Consider the following 21523-nt stretch of genomic DNA (forward strand, 5'->3'; position numbering starts at 1 on the left):
GAAAATACCTAGAATGAAGGAGAAAGAGGTCAGTTGAGAGTAAGGAGACTGAGTAGAATTTGGGAGACTGTATTCCCCATAGATTAAGATGACTCAACTCATTTGAAATTGATCAAGGTTTACCATTCCTCAAGAAATTAGTCCCTAACTCTCAGCAGAGACATTTGGTGAATAGATTTTCAGTGACAAATCAGTCATCCTCAAGACCTTTGACAAGATTGCAAAAACAGGCTAATTTATATTTGAGCCCCTTGCTCTTTTAAACATTTTGTCATTTGTACACTTCCTACACTTTCTTGTCCAGTGAACTTAAGTGACCTCATAATTCCCGTTATTGATCCAGTCTCACCTCATTTCGCCCTTCCTTGAAGAACTTCCTGGTTCAAAATTGCTCTTTACCAAAATAATTAATTAATAAACTGTTCGTTTACTTTTTTTTTTTTTTTTTTTTTTTTTTTTGAGATGGAGCCTCACTCCTTCGCCCAGGTTAGAGTGCAGTGGTGTGATTTGGCTCACTGCAACCTCCAGCTCCTGGGTTCAAGCAATTCTCCTGCCTTAGCCTCCTGAGTAGTTGGGATTACAGGTGTGCGTCAGAACACCCAGCTAATTTTTGTATTTTTAGTAGAGACAGGGTTTCTCCATGTTGGCCAGGCTGGTCTCAAATTCCTGACCTCAAGTGATCAATCCGCCTCGGCCTCCCACAGTGCTGGGATTACAGGTGTGAACCATTGTGCCCAGCCTCATTTACTTTTTCTTCTTACCTTGGTATGGGTAATGTGTGAATGTATGATAGGTTTACTTTATTTAGAGTCACCTTTTCTCACCCAGAGAATAGTATATAAACCAAATTGATTTACTTATGTGTAAAATATGTAGTAGACATATATTTGAGCATGAGGTGCTTTTGGTGTTACTTTTTCTTTTAAAATGCAGGGAATTTAATAGTATGCAGTTTCAGTGTGTGTAAAGTAATCTTTTGGTGGATGAAGTGTATTTGGTGGATGAATATGCTGTGATTTGCTTACACCCACCCCAAATCCATTTTGTAGCACCCTACTCACTGTCCAGAGATTCTGGGAAAAAAACAATAGAGAAGACAAAGCCAATCTAGACACCATTTGACTCTACCTTGTGAATATTCTGAAAGTTACATTAGGCTAGTTGTAGATTTTTTTTTTTTAGACAGAGTCTCTGTCACCCAGGCTGGAGTGCAGTGGCACGATCTTGGCTTACTGCAACCTCTACCTCCTGGGTTCAAGCAATTCTTCTGTCTCAGCCTCCCGAGTAGCTGGGATTACAGGTGCACGCCACCACGCCTGGCTAATTTTTATATTTTTAGTAGAGACGGGGTTTCACCATATTGGCCAGGCTGGTCTCGAACTCCTGACCTTAGGTGATCCGCCCGCCTCAGCCTCCCAAAGTGCTGGGATTACTGTGTAAGCCACCGTGCCTGGCCTAGTTGTAGATTTTTGATAGCTTATGGTTGAATTTTTATGGGATTGGTTAATAGATTGGATTCATGAAGGAGCATGTAGGGTGACACCATTCTATTTTGGATTTTTCTTTTACTTTGTGTTTCCTTCCAGATACAAAGGTCCTAGAAAATGGAGTCATTTCTTAAACATTTCTGTATTTTCCCATTAGCCGTAGGGTGTTCTACATGTAGTAGCCACTCATTAAATAGTTGCTGAATGTAAGAAATACAGATTTGAATATGCAAGAGCCTATGCACTGAATTATTTTTATTGCTTTGTTTTTATTTTTTTTGAGACAGGGTCTCACTCTGTCACTCAGGCTGGAGTGTAGTAGCACGATTATGGGTCACTGCAGCTTGCACTCCCAAGCTCAAACAGTCCTCCCACTTCAGCTCCCAAAGTAGCTGGGACTACAGTCTTATGCCACCATGCCCAGCTAATTTTTTTTTTTGTTGTTGTTAGAGGTGGGATCTCACTATATTGCTCAGGCATAGCAACACCTGGGCTCAAGCAGTTGGTCTTGAAACACCTGGGCTCAAGCAGTTCTCCTGCGTTGGCTTCCCAAAGTGCTGGGATTACAGCTGTCAGCTGCCATGCCTGGCCTTGAATTATTTTATAAGTAGGATATAATTACCTGTAAATTCACCTTGCAAGCTTTTTCCTATTTGATTTTTTGAGTGACATTTATGTTCTGTAAAGTTTTACAATACTTTTCATATTTGCGGAGTTCATGCAAAAAGCATAGTTTTGCTCTTTTTTCTTAAACAAGTAATATACTTTGTAGAAAATTTGAGTGATGTAACAGCTTTGTGTTGAATCATTTACAACATGAATTTTTTCTCATTTGATTTTTAAAGTCAGGTTTATTGAGGTTTAATACATATATGGAACAAATCACCCTTTTTAGGTGTAAAGGTTTATGAATTACGATAAACTTACATAGTCAAGTAACCACCACAATGTAAAATTTTCCTTGTATCCTCTGTAGTCAGTCCTGTCCCTCCACTACTAGCCTTTGGTAAACACTGATATGTTTTCTGTCCCTCTAGTTTTTGCCTTTTCCAGAATGCCATATAAAGGGCATTATATAGTATAGAGCCTTTTGTGTTTGACTTCTTGGTACTAGAAGTCCTAATACGTTTGAAAATCATCAGTGTTACTGTGTTTTGTCAGTACTTTGTTCCTTCTTACTACTGAGTAATATTCTGTGGTATGAAAGAATCATAATTTGTTCATCTGTTCACCAACTGATGGATTTCTGGATTGTTTCTAGTTTTAGGCAGTGGTGAATATAGCTATAAATATTTGTATACAGGTGTTGGTGCAACCTAAGTCTTCACTCTTTTGGGTAAATTTTAGGGAACAGATCCACTGTTGTACCCTGGTGACAGTGGATGTATCTGCATAGGCTGCATAGGCAGCGTTTGAACTCCATCTGATCTGACTCTTGGCAGAGCACCTTGTGATCCTCTTGGAATATGAGATTATGGGAAGTTTGTGAGGACGTTATGTGAAGCCCTTTCTCAATCTCTTCATCTGCCAAGGAAGCTGTACATGATAACAGTGCCTCATCACCTCCTGGTTCTGATGAGATGAGGCTCTCTGTTGTACCCTTTTAAGTAGTAGCTGCAGGCTGTAAGACTTAGTTGCAGCATGGCATTGGCTCATCTGCAACAGAGTGTCATATCTATGTTGTAGTCACCTGGCTCCTTTTGTTTTGGTATTGCTCTGCATAAGGTCTGTACCTTTTACTACTATTCCTTCTGCTCTCTATGTAAATGGTAGGCTTTCTGAACCTAACAAGCACTTGGGCAGGTCTATCACACTGCCTTCTCTTTGCCTTGACAATAAATATCTAATAGTGGGATTATTACCATATGGTAAGTGTATGTTTAGCTTTATACAAATTGCCAAACTCTTTTCCAAAAACGATGGTACCATTTGCGTTCCCACCAGCAAAGATCCAGTTGTTCTTCGTCTTTGTCAGCATTTGGTTTTGTCAGGTTTTAAAATTTTAGCTGTTCTGTTGTTAGTGATGTCTCAAACGCCATATATGACAAGCCCACAACTAACATCATACTCAAGCATGAAAAGTTGAAACCTTTTCCTCTAAGATCAGGAATAAGACAGTGGTGCCCAATTTCACTAGTTCTATTTAATCAAGTACTGCAAAATACTAGAAATCCTAGCCAGCCAGTTAGGAAAGAAAAATAAATAAAAGGCATCAAAATTGGAAGAAGTTAAATTGTCTTTGTTTGCAAATGACATGATCCCTTATGTATACAAAACCCTAAAGACTCCACCAAAACTGTTAGAACTAATTAACAAATTTAGTAAAGTTGTAGGAGACAAGATCAACATGCAAAAATCTGTTGTGTTTCTACATATTAACTACAAACGATCTGAAAAAGAAATTAAGAAAACATTTCCATTTACAATGGCAGCAGAAAGAATAGAATACTTAGGAATAAATTTAACCAAGGAGGTGAAAGATTTGTACACTAAAAACTAAAAAACATTTATGAGAGTAATTGAAGAAGATGCAAACAAATGGAAAGATATCCTGTGCTCATGAATTGGAAGATTTGATATTGTTAAAATGTCCATACTACACAAACCCAACTATAGATTTAATGCACTCTCTATCAGTATTCCAGTGGTATTTTTCACAAAAATAGAAAGACCCTAAAAGTCATAGGAAACCACAAAAGACTTTGAATAGCCAAAGCAGTCTTGAATAAGAACAAAGTTGGAGGTATCATACTTCCTGATTTCAAACTATATTACAGAGCTATAGGCCAGGCATAGTGGCTCACGCCTGTTATCCCAGCACTTTGGGAGGCCGAGGCAGCCGCATCACCTGAGGTCAGGAGTTCAAGACCAGCATGGCCAGCGTGGAGAAACCTCATCTCTACTAAAAATACAAAAATTAGCTGGGCATGATGGCACATGCCTGTAGTCCCAGCTACTCAGGAGGCTGAGTTGGGAGAATCGCTTGAACCCAGGAGGTGGAGGTTGCAGTGAGCTGAGATCACGCCACTGCACTCCATCCTGGGCAACAGAGCGAAATTCTGTCTCAAGAGAAGCTATAGTAATCACAACAGGGTGTTACTGGCATAAAAGACACGTAGACTAATGGAATACAATAGAGCCCAGAAATGTACCCACATCTGTGCAGTCAACTAAGCTTTGATAAAGGCACCAGGTACACAATGGGAAAGGATAATTCAGTAAATGGCATTGGGAGAACTATATCCACATGCAAAAGAATGAAATTGGATCGTTATATTACACACACAAATTAGCTAGAAATGGATTAAAGACTTAAATGTAAGATCTGAAATTATAAAACTCTTGGATATGGGTCAGATGTTTGTTCCCTTCAAATCTCTTGTTGAAATGTGATTCCTAGTGTTGGAGGTCGGTCTTGGTGGGAGATGACTGAATTATGGGGGCAGATCCCTCATGGATGGTGTAGCACCATCCCCTTGGTGATAAGTGAGTTCTTGCTTGCTTCACGTGAGAACTGGTTGTTTAAAATTAGTCTGGGAGCCCCCCCACCATGTGACATGCTGGCTCCACTTCTGCCATGATTACACCTCACCAGAAGTACATGCCAGCACTATGCTTTGTGTAAAGCCTGCAGAACCAAGAGCTGATTAAACCTCTTCTTTATAAATTACCCAGCCTTAGATATTCTTTCATATGATCATAAGAATGGACTGATACACTCCTAGAAGAAAACATAGGGGAAAAAGCTCCTTGATACTGGTCTTGGCAATGGTTTTTATATGACACCGAAAGCACAGGCAACAAAAGCAAGAAAAGATGAGAGTGACTACATCAAACTTAAAGGCTTCTGCACAGCAAAGGACACAAAATGAAAAGACAGTGTATAGAATGGGAGAAAATGTGCAAACCATACATCTATCTGATAAAGGGTTTATATCCAGTATGTGTGTGCGTGTTTGTGTATGTGTGTATATATATATGTGTGTGTGTGTGTGTGTATATATATATATAAAGGACTCATACAACTTAATAGCAAGGAGGTGGAGAAAAGAGAATCCTTGTATTCAGTGGGAATGTAAATTGGAACAGCCATTTTGAAAAACTGGTTCCAGCGGGGCGTGGTGGCTCATGCCTGTCATTCAGCACTTTTGGAGGCCGAGGCTGGTGGATCACCTGAGGTCAGGAGTTGAAGACCAGCCTGGCCAATATGGTGAAACCCTGTCTCTCCTAAAAATAAAAAAATTAGCTGGGTGTGGTGGCGAGTGTCTGTAGACCCAGCTACTCCGAAGGCTGAAGCAGGAGAATTGCTTGAACCTGGGAGGCAGAGGTTGCAGTGAGCCGAGATCACGCCACTGCACTCCAGCCTGGGCAACAGAGCAAGACTCCGTCTCAAAAAAAAAAAAAAAAGGAAAACCAGTTCTCCCTAAAATTAAAAATAGGACAAACATATATCCCACTTCTGGGTATATATCCCTAGGGAATGAAATCATTATCTCAGAGAGACGTCTGCACACCCATGTTTATTTCAGCATTATTCATGGTAGCTAATATATGGAAACAACCTAAGTGTCAGTGGATGAATGGATGAAGAAAATGTGTACTGTATGCACGGTTTTCCCTCAGTCTACATGGGGCATTGGTTCTAGGATCCCCAAGTATACCCAAATCTGCAGGTACTCAAATCCTGCAGTCACCCCTGTGGAACACGTGTATATGAAAAGTCATCCATCCATCTGTATATGTGGATGAATACCATATTTGGTTGAAAATAATCTGTGTATATTGGACCACACAGTTCAAGGGTCAACTGCATATATAATAGAATATTATTCAGCCATAAAAAGGAGGAAACCCTACTATTTGTGACAACATGGATGAACCTGGAGAACATTATGGTAAGTGAAATAAGCCAGGCACAGAAAGACAAATACCGTATGATTTCACTTATATGAGGAATCTAAAAAGTTGAACCCATAGAATGAAGCAGAGAATAGAATGGTGTTTGCCAGGGGCCATTGGGAGGTGGGGAGAAATGGGGAGATGTTGGGCACAGGGCACAAGTTTGTGTTATAGGATGAATGTGTTTTGGGGGTGTAATGTACTATGTAGTAACTATAGTTAATAATATTGTACACTTGAAATTTACTAAGACAGTCAGTGTGTATATATATGTGTGTGTGTGTTTTTTTTTTTTTTGAGACAAGATCTTTTTCTGTTACCCAGGCTGGAGTGCAGTGGCATGATCATGGCTCACTGCAGCCTCACCTCCCCAGGTTCAAGTGATCCTCCCACCTCAGCCTTCCGAGTAGCTGGGACTACGTGCGTGTACCACCACACATTGCTAATTTTTATAGAGACAGGGTTTCGCCCTGTTGCCTAGGCTGGTCTCGAACTCCTGGGCTCTACCCATCCACCCACCTTGGCCTCCCAAAGTGCTGGGATTATAGGTGTGAGCTACTATTTGCCTGGTCAAGGGTAGATTTTAAGTGTTGCCCACTCCCCGCCCCCACCAAAGATAATCAAGAAATGATTATCTTGATTGTGATAACTATTTTACAGTTTATATGTGTATCATGTCATCATGTTGTACACTTTAAATATATACAGTTTTTGTCAGTTATACCTCAGTAAAGCTGGGAAAAAAAAAAAACCCCAAAGCAAACTGAAGCAAAACCAAACAATATTGCCTACAAGCCACAAGCGATCAGCATCTAGCCTTGACATCATCTCCTGTTATACTCCTGTACCCTTCTTTGTTCACTCAACTTCAGCCACTTTGGCTTCCTTTTCTTGAACATACCAGGCATACTTCTGCCTCGGGGCCTTTTTACTTTGTACTTGTTATGCCCTCTGCCAGGAGTACTCTACTCCAAGATAGTTGCATGATTGGTTCTTTTACTTCAAGCTTTTGCTGATAACATCACGTTCTTGGTGACCCCTTCTTGGTTACTCTGTGTAAAATTATAACATACTCCTGCCACTTGCTCACTCTCCCCTTGCTTATACTTATCTTTCCATGCTTTTTTTACCCCTACATATTTTCTTTTAACATACAGTGTATCTTATTTATTTGTGTGTTTTCCCTCCCTGGTAAGTGAGGGCAGAGATTTTTGTCTCTTACTCATTTCCAGTACCTGGAACAGTGCCTGGCACAAAATAGGCACTCCGTAAATATTTGCTAAATGAGCAAATTAGATCTTTTCTAGTAGTTATTAGAAAATGTCTGAGGGCAGTGAAATAAATTAGTTTTGGGCCAGGCACAATGGCTCACTCCTGTAATCCTAGCACTTTGGGAGGCTGAGGTAGGCAGATTGCCTGAGCTCAGGAGTTTGAGACCAGCCTGGCCAACATGGTGAAACCCTATCTCTACTAAAAACAAAAAAATTTATCCGGGCATGTTGGTGTGCACCTGTAGTGCCTCGGGAGGCTGAGGCACAAGAGTCGCTTGAACCCGAGAGGTTGCAGTGAGCCTAGATTGCACCACTGCACGCCAGCCTAGGCAACAGAGTGAGGCTCCATCTCAAAAAACAAAACAAAACAAAAACTTAGTTTTGCAAATTTGAAGAGTTGATAGATTTATGCTCTGGAAAATGAAAGTTGGCAAATACTTTTTATTTGTCCAGAATATTTAATGTAGATATGGCCAACAGAATTGACACTAATATTCCACATATGGTTGGTGCTTTAGAATTAAGCAGTTTATTTACAGTTACTTAGTGCAGGACTTACTTGATAATGGAAGATCGTCAAATGTCTGAATTGATCTACAGCTTCCTGGGAGGTGTAAGCAAGGGAGATATTCCTGTTATAACAAATCAGATGAGTCAACTCAAGTTTACCTCTGACTCTGCTAAACTAAAATTCTGTGAAGAGAGGAATTATGTTCATTTTTTTTTTTGCTTGTTATGTCCTCATTTCTTAGTGTTCAATAAATTTTTGTTGAGTAAAATGAACTTATGACTCATACCATTTATTTTATTATATGTTTTTTTCCTTCCTGGTCATTCAAAAATCTTTATTGAGCATCTTTCCATTCTGTGAGGTCAGTGGTAAGTAACTCATGGACCAAGTCTAGTTCTGTTACCATTTTGATTTCTATGAAGAGTCTTTGTTGTAAATTTTGAATGAAGTTGAATTGCATATAATATGGGACTATTTTTTTGTTTTTCTTGCTATTATGTGGCCTTACCCACTTATCTGTTGAAGACTTTGAATAAAGGCAAGGAGATAGGTTGTTAGGAACCTACGAAACAAAGTTGAATAGGGGAAGCCAACAAGGGATGCCAGCTTCTTTCAATATGTAGTACCAAAGTCTTCTGCCAGGAGATAGTGCTTAAATAGTGATTCCTTGTCTCCCTCAAAACCTTTTATTTATTTATTTATTTATTTATTTATTTATTTATTTATTTAATTTATTTTTGAGACAAGGTCTCACTCTGTCATCCAGGCTGGAGTGCAGTGGCGTGATCTCAGCTCACTGCAGCCTCTGCCTTCTGGTCTCAGGCACTCCTCCTGCCTCAGCCTCTCTAGTACTACTGCTGGGATTGCAGGTGCGTGCCACCATGCCTGGCTAATCTCCTTTAAAACCTTTTATTCTGAATATAGAAGAGCAGGCTAGGTTGACAAAAAAAGATTTAAATTGCTTGGCTTGATATAATGCTTATACACACACATACACACACATCTCACTATTTTTGAGAGAAAAGAAGTTTAAATTTATTGACATGAAATTTATATTATTTCTAGTTTTTAAATCATGCATTTGTTTATAATGTATTAACATGAATAATTATGAATTTTATTCATGTGTAAGTAATACAGTCTTTACCGTTAACAAAAGACCATGAGATCTGTGGAAGAAGAAAAAGGAGAGCTTTATTTCCTGTAGAGGATTACAGCCTGCATATTGGGAAGTGGAGCCTCCGGCCAAAACTAAAAGCAAGCGGCAGGCCGAGGCAGGCGGATCACCTGAGGTCAGGAGTTTGAGACCAGCCTGGCCAATGTGGTGAAACCTTGTCTCTACTAAAAATACAAAAATTAGCTGGATGTGGTGGCACACACCTGTAGTCCCAGCTACTCGGGAGGCTGAGGCAGGAGAATTGCTTAAACCCGGGAAGCGGAGGTTGCAGTTAGCTGAGATTGCTGCACTGCACTCTAGCCTGGAGGACAGAGCGAGACTGCGTCTCAAAAAACAAAACAAAAAAATTAATGTGAGCAGGTTAGTTTGTGGTACAAACATGTTATGTGCATGTAATGACAAGGCATTATATTTGAGGTTTTTTTTCGTTCTTTTGAAATGAGTGATTAAAGACCCAATTTCTAGGGCTATTTATTTCTTTATTTTTGAAATAGAGATGGGATTGCCCAGGCTGATCTCCAACTCCTGACCTCAAAGACATCCTTCTGCCTGGGCCTCCCAAAGTGTTGAGATTACAGGTGTGAGCCACTGTGCCCAGCCCTTCAGAGTTACTAATGAGGTTTAAAAACATGTTTTTAGAAGTAGATTTAAAACTCTCTGATTAATTGAGATTGGTTTAATACTATTTGATGTTATTTGCATATAGGCTCTTCTGACAAAAATATGTTAATTAAATCATGTCCTTTTTGGCCACTAATCAGGTGCCCTTTCTGCCTTTCCAAAAGTAACAGTTTTTGTCCAAGTTAGTTAAAGCACTGTTTCTTGGTGTATGTGGTGGCTCACACCTCTAATCTCAGCACTTTGGGAGGCTGAGGTGGGAGGATTGCTTGAGCCCAGGAGTTTGAGACTACTCTCGGCAAAAAGACGAGAGACCCCATCTCTACAAAAATTATAGAAATTAGCTGGATATAGAGGTGTGTGATGGTGTGCCAGCTCCTTGGGAGGCTGAGATGAGAGGATTCCTTGAGCTCAGGAGGTGGAGGCTGCAGTGAGCACAGAGGCTGCAGTGACCCTTGATAGTGCTTGAAATGTCAGATGTTACTATTCATTTATATATTTCCATTTGGTTCTTACTCCATGGTAAACCTTTGTGCTTAAACTTTGTTTAGAGACAGTCTTATTGAGCAGCTTAAGTTGTATCATCTTACAATTATAAGAAAATACTATAGGCCATTAATATTATTCATAGAAAGGAAACAATCTTTAATAATAAAACCCCAACAATGCCAGTAATTGCTTTAAAGTACTAATGGTGTATTTCCTGATGAAAATAATCAAGAACAATTTAATTTTTAAATAAACATATATATTTTTCCTTTTTTTCTGAGACAGAGTCTCTCGCTCTGTTGCCCAGGTTAGAGTGCAGTGGCGCGATCACGTCTCACTGCAACCTCTGCCTCCTGGGTTCAAGTGATTCTTCTGCCTTAGCCTCCTGAGTAGCTGTGATTACAGGGGACTGCCGCCACACCCGGCTAATTTTTGCATTTTTTTTTTTTTTTGAGATGAATTTTCACTGTTATTGCCCAGGCTGGAGTGCAATGGTGTGATTTTTAGAGGTGAAGCCAGCAGGGCTTCTGGGTCGGGTGGGGACTTGGAGAACTTTTCTGTCTAGCTAAACGATTGTAAACATACCAATCTGCGCTCTGTGTCTGCTAAAGGTTTGTGAATGCACCAATCAGCACTCTGTGTCTAGCTAAAGGTCTGTAAATGTACCAATCAGCACTCTGTAAAATGGACCAATCAGTGCTCTGTAAAATGGACCAGTCAGCAGGAAGTGGGCAGGGCCAAATAAGGGAATAAAAGCTGGCCACCGGCGCTAGCAGTGGCAACCCACTGGGGTCCCATTCCATGCTGTGGAGTATGCTTTCTTAGCTCTTCCGTGATAAATCTTGCTGCTGCTCACTCTTTGGGTCCGCACTACGTTTTTGAGGTGTAACACTCACCGTGAAGGTCTGCAGCTTCACTCCTGAAGCCAGCGAGACCAGGAACCCACCGGGAGGAATAAACAATTCCAGAGGCGCCACCCTTTAAGAGCTGTAACACTCACTGTGAAGGTCTGGTCTGCAGCTTCACCCTGAAGTCAAGCGAGACCACAAACCCACCGGAAGGAAGAAATTGCAGACACCTCTGAACATCTGAAGGAACAAACTCGGGACACACCATCTTCAAGAACTGTAACATTCACTGCGAGGGTCTGCGGCTTCATTCTTGAAGTCAGGGAGACCGAGAACCCACTGGAAGGAACCAATTCTGGACACAGTCTTAGCTCACTGCAGTTCTCCTCCTGGGTTCAAGCGATTCTCCTGCCTCAGCCTCCGGAGTTGCTGGGACTACCAGTGCCCGCCACCATGCCTGGCTAATTCGGTATTTTTAGTAGAGATGGGGTTTCACCATCTTGGCCAGTCTGGTCTCAAACTCCTGACCTCAGGTGATCCACCCACCTCGGCCTCCCAGAGTGCTGGCATTGCAGGCGTGAGCCACCGTGTCCGGCCCTAATTTTTGTATTTTTAGTAGAGATGGGATTTCACCACGTTGGCCAGGCTGGTTTCAAACTCCTTACCTCTAGTGATCCGCTGGCCTCGGCTTCTCAAAGTGCTGGGGTTACAGGTGTGAGGCACTGTGCCCGGCAGTATTTTCTTTTTTGATCAGATGAGTTTTGCTTTCGACAAAAATTTGCTTCTGGCTGGGCACGGTGGCTCACGCCTGTAATCCCAGCACTTTGGGAAGCCGAGGCGGACAAATCACCTGAGGTCAGGAGTTCGAGACTAGCCTGGACAACATGGTGAAAGCTCGTCTCTACTAAAAATAAAAAAAAAAATAAAGAAAAAAATTGCTTGTAATTCTATATTGAATCCAAATGAGATTTTAGAATAGTAAGTGCTTTCCCAACTATTTAAATCTTTGAAAAGTTTAGTGTTGCATATGTGCAAACCAGATAGGTCTACCAGATACTATTTTGGTTTTTGGTATATTTTTCAGGTTTTTGCTAACAACCACAAAAGACTGTTTTTTTTTGTTTGTTTTTTTTTGTATATTAGAGGAAAATATTTCTGCAGCTTGGGAATATATGAGACTAATAAGCATGTGTATCACCAGTGTGTATGATACCATATTACTGCCCGAATGAACACATCAGCTATGAGAAGGAAGGTGAGAATTTGAGAAATACTGTTGTGTGTTTTGGGTTTATCCGTTACTGGAGTTACACATTTTCCCTTGTCATAATTCTTACAGCTTTTAGCTCTTCCTTATAGTCCATTGAGTTGAATTAACTCTTTTTCCCCCACCACATTTAACTCTAGGGGGTGTCAACTTGTGCTGTTCTCTTCCTCATTCCATGTTTCTGTTGTCTTTTAGTTAACATCTTGTCTTTGAGGGAAACAAATTAATTTCTTTAAGGGAAGTGAATTAAATACTTTGAGGGAAAGAGGAAAAAGAGAGCAGGGACAAAATAATAACCCGTGGCCAAAGGAGGGTATGTATGATAAAATGTCATTCCTTTATTTTATCTTATATTCTTGCAGTGCTAGCTGTTAAAATGGACCCAGTAGACCTTAAATCTAGGCCCTTGTTTTTGCTGCCCCACTTCATGTGCTATAATGCATTTTAAAATTTATTCAAACATTCATTTCTTATAAACTTGAATTTGTTTTAATTTTGTATAGTTTTCCTTATTTAGGAAGGACTTTGTATTCTTGTGTGTTTCATATAATAGAGTTTGAAACTAAGCTATTAAACTACGATGATTGCCCTAACATGTGTATCAGGTACTTTTTTGTGTTGTAGTTGGTTTTATTGGAGCCATTGCGTGTCTCTAACAGGGTAATGAGTCATCATATGGAAAGCAAGGAAGTGATGGAGTTGGTCTCTGGTCAAACCATAGAAGTGAGTTGAGTAACTCATTTTTTGCTCTATTTTTCCATCTGAAAATGGGAAGGAATATATCCCGACTCCCAGTTTATGCAAGTTTTGTTAATAGATAAAGGTGCACTGGTTTTCAACTAATCTTTTGTTCTTTTGTATGAAATTTCTGGTGGCATAGGAATTTAGAAAGAAATCGATAAACTTTTGATTTTTGTTCTGAAGATACTTCTAGCCTTGTAATCCCATAATGGACATAGGACCATGACACGAATAACCGTAGTATGTAGTAAATGGCATGATGACCACCCAAGGAAAATGTGCAGCAGAAACTCATGGTTCAATTTGACAGATGTTTATCAATCTCCGCCACGTGCGCCAAGCCTTTCTGAGCAGCTGAGAGAAGAGATAACAAAATAGTTTCTGTTTTAGAGAACAGGGAATAGAAAAGATATAAGGATTGAAATGATATTTTTATAATACTTTAGGTTTATTCTGCACAGGCAAACTGTCTCTTATACAACACATAACTGTTATGACACTTAGGTTTCCAACTAGGAAATTGTAGTTGCTTGTTTAGTTGTTGGGTCTTGGTAATGGCTTTTTGGTTTGGCAGTTTGTCTAAGGCCTGGCAGTTGTTTCAGGAACATTTACATATAGGATTAACCTTTTGTAATATTTTCAGAATCCTGCAGTTTGGATGCTTTCTAGATATTTAGGATTTGATCATTAACCAGGTGATAAATATAAACATGAAAAAAAATGATTTGGGCCGGGCGCAGGTGGCTCATGCCTGTAATCCCGGCACTTTGGGAGGGTGAGGTGGGTGGATCACTTGAGGTCAGGAGTTTGAGACCAGCTTGGCCAACGTGGTGAACCCCCGTCTCTACTAAAAATACAAAAATTAGCTGGGCATGGTGGCGGGTGTCTGTAATCCCAGCTACTCGGGAGGCTCAGGCAGGAGAATTGCTTGAACCCAGGTGGCGAAGGTTGCAGTGAGCAGAGATCATGCCACTGCACTGTAGCCTGGGGGACAGAGTGAGACTCTGTCTCAAAATAATAATATTTTATGTTGGCCGGGCGCGGTGGCTCACGCCTGTAATCCCAGCACTTTGGGAGGCCGAGGCGGGCGGATCACAAGGTCAGGAGATCGAGACCACGGTGAAACCCCGTCTCTACTAAAAATACAAAAAATTAGCCGGGCGCGGTTGTGGGCGCCTGTAGTCCCAGCTACTCGGGAGGCTGAGGCAGGAGAATGGCGTGAACCCGGGAGGCGGAGCTTGCAGTGAGCTGAGATCCGGCCACTGCACTCCAGCCTGGGCGACAGAGCGAGACTCCGTCTCAAAAAAAAAAAAAAATTTTATGTGAAAATAAATGTAATAAAGGTTCAGCTTAGTATTTTAAAGTTTATTTATTCTTAGTGAGTAGTAGTTCCCACATTAAACATGAAGAGTTTTTCAAAACTCAGTGATGGTTCTAATTGGTATGAAGGATGCAGGAGGTAATTAGCTTAAGATGCAATGGTGGAAAACATGCATAATTTATATACAAGCCCTTTTACATGAAGCAGCTATGAAAGAGTTCTTTTTCATATGGTCAATTATATGTTATATGTTGACAGGATAATTAAAAGTAGATTTATAAGCCAAAATTTAATGATGGTTAACGGAAATTTTCCCTCAATTAAAAATATTCAGCAATAATGTAATTATCACCCTACCTGAGTGAAATGAGGAGTTTATTTTATCTTTTTTTTTTTAAATAGGCTTTACTTTTTAGAGCAGTTTTAAGTTTACATTGTGAAATTGAGGAGAAAGTACAGAAATTTCTCATATATTTTCTTCCTCCTGTCACATATGTACAGCCCCCTCCATTATTAATATCCTTCTTTAGAGTGGTACATCATTACAATTAATGAATTTACACATTATCACCCAAAATTTATTTTTAATTAAAAAAATTTTTAAAAATAGTGCAAAGCCCCCTGAACCTTGCTAAAGGTTTTTTTTTTTTTTTTTGAGACAGGGTTTCACTCCCATTGTCTAGGCTGGAGTGCAATGGTGCGATCTTGGCTTATTGCAGCCTCTGCCTCCTGGGTTCTAGTGATTCTTCTGCCTTAGCCTCCTGACTGAGGCTGCTGACCCTTATGACTCCAAAATAGTCATAACAATGAGGAAATAATATTGATATATTTCCACTGTCTAATCCTCAAGTCTCCATTAACATTTTGCCATTTTTTCCAGTGATATCCTTTTTTTTTTTTTTTTTTGAGGCGGAGTTTTACTCTTGTTGCCCAGGCTGGAGTGCAATGGTGCGATCTTTGCTCACTGCAACCTCCGCCTCCCAGGTTCAAGCGATTCTCCTTCCTCAGCCTCGTGAGTAGCTGAGATTACAGGCACACGCCATCACGCCTGGCTAATTTTTGTATTTTTAGTAAAGACAGGGTTTCACCACGTTGGTCAGGCTGGTCTCGAACTCCTGACCTCAGGTGATCCACCTGCCTCGGCCTCCCAAAGTGCTCGGATTACAGGCGTGAGCCACTGTGCCCGGACTTTCCTTTGTTTTTGTTGTGTGTTTTGTGTGCGTGTGTGTGTGTGTATGCATACTTTTAGGTGTTATATCTAAGAAACTATTGCCTAATCCAGAGTCTGAAGATTTTCTTCTAGGAGTTTTATAGTTTAACTCTTTTTTTTTTTTGAGATGGAGTCTGGCTCCATCACTCAGGCTGGAGTGCAGCGGCATGATCTCGGCTCACTGCAAGCTCCGCCTCCCGGGTTCACACCATTCTCCTGCCTCAGCCTCCTGAGTAGCTGGGACTACAGGCGCCTGCCACCATGCCCAGCTACTTTTTTTTGTGTGTGTATTTTTAGTAGAGACAGGGTTTCACCATGTTAGCCAGGATAGTCTCGATCTTCTGACCTCATGATCTGCCCGCCTCGGCCTCCCAAAGTGCTGGGATTATAAGCATGAGCCACCGTGCCTGGCCAGTTTTAGCTCTTACCTTTAGATCTTTGATCCATTTGAGTTAATTTTTGCATATGTTGTAAAGTTAGGGGTTCATATTTACTCTCTTGCATGTCACTAACCAGTTGTCCCAACACCGTTTGTTTAAAAGTCTTTTCTTTCCCTCGTTGAATTGTTTTGGCATCTTTGTCAAAAATTACCCATAAATGTATAGTTTTATTTCTGGACTCTGAATTCCATTGATTTATATGCCTTTCTGTATGCTAGTACTACAGTGTTTTTATTTACTGTACTTTTATAGTTTTAAAATTGTGATGTATGTATCTTCTACCTTTGTTCTTCTATTTCAGGATTATTTTGGCTATTCTATGGCCCCTGAATTTCCATATAAATTTTAGGATCATTTGTTAATTTCTGCCACAAAGGCAGCTGGGATTTTGACAGTAATTGTATTGAATCTGTAGATAAACTTGGGGAGCTATCTTAATGATAGTAACTTTTCTGATCCATGAATGTGATGTCTTTTCATTTACATCTTCTTAAAGTTTATTTCAATGATGTTTTGTAGTTTTCAGTGTTTAGTTTTTTTTTTTCCCTTTAGAGATGGGGTCTTGGTATGTCATGCAGGCTGGAATGCAGTGGTGTGATAATAGCTCACTGCAGCCTTGAACTCCTGTGCTCAAGTGATCATCCTGCCTCTGTCTCCCAGTTTTCTGGGACTACGGGTGTGTGCTGCTGTGCACAGCTAATTTTTGTATTTTTTGTAGAACCAGCATCTCACTTCATTGCTCAGGCTGGTCCCAAACTCCTGGCCTCAAGCAGTCCTCTGACTGTGGCCTCCCCAAGTGCTGGGATTACATGAATGAACTACTGCACCCAGCCAGTTTTCAGTGTTTCAGTCTCGTACAGTCATGTGCAGCATAATGATGTTTTGGTCAATGATGGTCAGCATATATGATGGTGGTCCCATGAGATTATAACAGAGCTGAAAAATTCCTAACACCTAGTGACATGGTAGCCATCCTAATGTTGTAGCACAATGCATTACTCTCGTGTTTGTGGTGATTCTGGTGTAAACAAACCTACTTCGCTACTAGTCTTTATAGAAGAACAAAAGCAGAAGACACACACATTACAATTTTAAAACTATGAAAGTACAATAATGAAGACACTGTGGTACTGGTACACAGATACACATATAGATGTAGCAGCTGATTATCCAGGCTGTGTGTGGTGCTGCCGCATTCCTATAATCCCAGCTTTTTGGGAGCCTGAGATGGAAGGACTGCTTGAGTTCAGGAGTTCAAGGTTACAGTGATAATAATAAAGATGATTACTGGTATATGTATTTACGATATTATACTTTTTATTTTAGAGTTTACTCCTAGTTATTTAAAAAAAAAAAGTTAACTGTAAAAGAGCCTCAGGCAGTCCTTTAGGAGGATTCCAGATGAAAGCATTGTTATCAGAGGAGATGACAGCTTCATATGTGTTATTGCCCGTGATGACCTTCCAGTGGGACAAGATGTGGAGGTGGAAGACTGTGATATTGATGATCCTGTCCCTGTGTAGGGTTAGGTTAATATGTGTGTGTCTCAGTTTTTAACAAAAAAAGTTAAAAAAGAAAAAAAAATTAAAAATAGAAAAAAGAGAAAATAAGGATATAAAGAAAAAATTTTTGTACAGCTGCATAATGTATTTATTACAAGAGTCAAAAGTTTATAAAGTAAAAATTACAGTAAAGGTTAATTTATTATTGAAGAGAGAAAATTTAAGAAATAAATTTAGTGTAGCATATCTCCACAGTGTTTTAAACTCTACAGTACTGTACAGTAATGTCCTAGGCCCTCCTATTACCCAGACATCTTCTAGTCCTGCAAGCTGCATTCATGGTAAGTGCCCTATGCAGGTATACCATTTTTTATCTTTTATGCTGTGTTGTTACTGTACCTTCTCTATGTTGAGATATTCAGATGCTTACCATTATGTTAAAATTCTCTACAGTATTCCGTATGGTAACATGCTGTACAGGTTTGTCGTGTAGGAGCAGTAGGCTATACCATAATAGCCTAGGTGTGTTATGCTCTTTCATCTAGATTTGCGAAGTTTACTCTGTGATGTGACAGAATTGCCTAATGACGCATTTCTCAGAATGTATATCCCTGTTAAGTGATGCATGACTGTACTTCTGTTTCTAAATTTATTACTAAATATTTTATTCTTTTTCTATTGTGAATGGAATTTGTAATTTTTTTTCAGATTACAATTATCATATAAAAATACAGTTGATTTTGTATATTGATCTTTTATGGTGACTTAAACTTGAATTAAAATTACGTCTAAAATTCCATTTTGCATTTCCACTAGCTACCATTCAAGTGCTCCATAGCCACGTGTGGCTAGTGACTACCATGTCTAATAGATATGATTATTTTCAACATTGCAGTTTTATTAGATATCCAATAAAAGCCAAAAAATGAGTACCCCTTTTACCTCTAATTTCCTTCTGTCCAGACACACTTCATTTATGCATTTATTTATTTTTCGAGACAGAGTCTCACTCTGTCGCCCAGACTGGAGTGCAGTGGCATGGTCTTTGCTCACAGCAACCTCTGCCTCCCAGGTTCAAGTGATTCTCCTGCCTCAGCCTCCAGAGTAACTAGGACTACAGGCATGTGCCACCACACCTGGCTAATGTTTTCATATTTTTAGTAGAGATGGGGTTTTCCCTGTTGGTCAGGCTAGTCTCGAACTTTTGGCCTCAAGTGATCAGTCCACCTTGGCCTCCCAAAGTGTTGGGATTACAGGTGTGAGCCACCATGTGAGGCCCAGAAGTACTTTAAACTCTTATCTGTTTCTTCTGGTATTCATCTCCATATGTCCATGTGATATGCCCATATTGCTATTTTTTGAGATTCAGACATTTTTACTATGAGAAATGGTAACTTAGCTTTCTTATATTTCTTCCTGTCTTCTTAACATGTAGATTTAGCAACTTTTAGATTTATTCATTGTATCCGTTATATCTATGTAAGTAATCACAGCTGAAGCATAGAGTGGATTGTGATTAGATTTTATTTATTTATTTAATTTTGAGACAAGGTTTGGCTCTGTCACCCAGGCTAGAGTGCAGTGGCGCAATCTCAGCTCACTGCAACCTCCACCTCCCGGGCTCAAGCCAACCTCCCACCTTGGCCTCCAAGTAGCTGGGACTACAGGCGTGCTCCTCCACTCCCTGCAAATTTTTGTATTTTTTTATAGAGACAGGGTTTCACCATGTTGCCCAGGCTAGTCTCAAACTCCTGAGCTCAAGTGATCTTCCCGCCTCAGCCTTCCAAAGTGCTGGGATTACAGGTGTGAGCCACTGCGCCCAGCCAGTTAGACTTCAAAAACAAATTTTTTCTTTTCCTTGGCACTAATAATTCATTTTTTGACTTGCTTAGTTACCTATGAATCTATCTTTAGTTCATCTCTAAACTCTCCCCTGGATGTATGAATCTAATATGAACATACTGAAACTTATCAGTAATCTATCAGTTGTTGAGAGCTTCAAAGGGACTGAATTTTTACCATATCTGGAAGTTAACAGGTTAGCTAGGGAGTTTCATGGGTGCTGTGGCAAAAGAGGTGAGACTTCTAGGTCAAAGGCATAGGACTTTATTACAACAACAATAATAGCCAGCATATTAGCATTTTCTTGCACTGTACTGGTTCCCAAGGCCCCAGTTCACATATTGTGATAAGAAAGGCCCAGGTGATAACTGGTATATGCAAGGGTTGTATTACAGGGAAGAACCCTGAATTTAGGAAACCTAAATCTTTTATATTGGTCTGTGAACATGTCTGCCCTTTGCTCCAGAGGGATATGCTATCTTAGTATCTTCTAAGACTGTTTTTGATATAAACATTCGGAAAAGATGGTCTGGAATAAAGGTAGTCAGTACTTCTGCTCACATGAGTGCAGAGACCTATGGAAAATTGTCTTCTAATATCAGTTTCATCCCTCCTCCCCCAGAGAAGACATAAGTATGTCCCCTTTGCCATTCTCCAATCTGGATTGTCTGGATTGTTAACATTTTAGTCCTGCTTCACAGCTGTCATCTCAGAAGTTTCCTTTGCTGTCAACCTTGGATTTCCCTTTTCCTCTTTGATGTAGATCCTATTTTCTGGATCCCATGCTTCTTTCTAGGCTTTCTGTTTTGACAGTGCATATCCTCTGGTGCTTCCTGACAAAGAAGACATGGAAAGTTAAGAAAAGAAGACTGGGTGTGGTGGCTCATTCCTGTAATCCTAGTACTTTGGGAGGCCATGGTAAGAGGATTGCTGGAGCTCAGGTGGGAAGACTGGCCTGAGCAACATGGTGAGATGTTTCTACTAAAAAGAATTAAAAAAAAAAAAAAATAGCCAGGCCTGGTGGTGTGCGCCTGTAGTCCAGACTACTTGAGAGGCTGAGGCTAGAGGATTGCTTGAGCCTGAGAGGTTGAGGCTGCAGTGAGCTGTCATTGCACCACTGCACTCTAGCCTGGGAGACAAAGGAGGACCCTGTCTCAAAAAACGAAAACAACAAAAAACAAAAAACCCAAGAGGCCAGGTATGGTAGCTCATGCCTGTACTGTTTTGATCCCAGCACTTTGCGAGGTCGAGGTGGGCGGATCATCAGAGGTCTGGAGTTCCAGACCAGCCTGACCAACATGGAGAAACCCTATCTCTACTAAAAAAATGCAAAATTAGCCAGGCGTGGTGGCACATGCCTGTAATCCCAGCTACTCAGGAGGCTGAGGCAGGAGAATCGCTTGAACCTGGGAGGTGGAGGTTGCTGTGAGCCAATATTGCACCATTGCACTCCAGCCTGGGCAACAAGAGCGAAACTCTGTCTCAAAAACAAAAACAAAAACAACAAAAAACCAAGAAACCCCTGGTGTGCTGAAAATCTTCAACTTTCACTAGATGGTTTGACTAGATGTAGAATTATAGGTTGGAAATAATTTTTTCTCCAGATTGTAAAGGCATTCTTTTAGTTTATTGTCTCCTAGCTTTTGGTGTTGCCTTTGAAAAGTCAAGTACTGTTTTGATTCTCAGTTCTTTGTATATAGTTTTTTCTTCTCTCTCTGAAAGCTTATAGAATCATTTATTTGTTATGATGATCCTTCCTATGGGTCTTTTTCATTAATTGTACAGTGCACTTAATGAGTGCACTTAGTGGAGACATACTTTTCAGCTCTGAAAAAATTAACTTGTATTTTTTTGAGACAAGGTCTTGCTCTGTCACCCAGGCTGGAGTGCAGTGTTGCAA

At 40.3% G+C, this 21523-nt stretch overlaps 1 protein-coding gene across 11 annotated transcripts in view; it reads left to right on the forward strand.

Annotated features, from left to right (window-relative positions):
* Positions 1 to 21523, forward strand: part of ABI2 (abl interactor 2) — a 108413-nt gene that overhangs the window by 6525 nt on the left and 80365 nt on the right. Inside the window, exon 2 of one of the 11 annotated variants that reach the window (XM_077957409.1) lies at positions 12444 to 12555. The exons of the other annotated variants lie outside the window; for them this stretch is intronic. Within the exon in view, the coding sequence (XP_077813535.1) occupies positions 12529 to 12555 (27 nt within the window). The 5' untranslated portion in view covers positions 12444 to 12528. The remainder of the gene's footprint in view (positions 1 to 12443; positions 12556 to 21523) is intronic. 11 annotated transcript variants of the gene reach the window in all.

This window comes from Macaca mulatta, chromosome 12 (assembly GCF_049350105.2).
Source record: "Macaca mulatta isolate MMU2019108-1 chromosome 12, T2T-MMU8v2.0, whole genome shotgun sequence".
Taxonomy (NCBI): Eukaryota; Metazoa; Chordata; class Mammalia; order Primates; family Cercopithecidae; genus Macaca; species Macaca mulatta.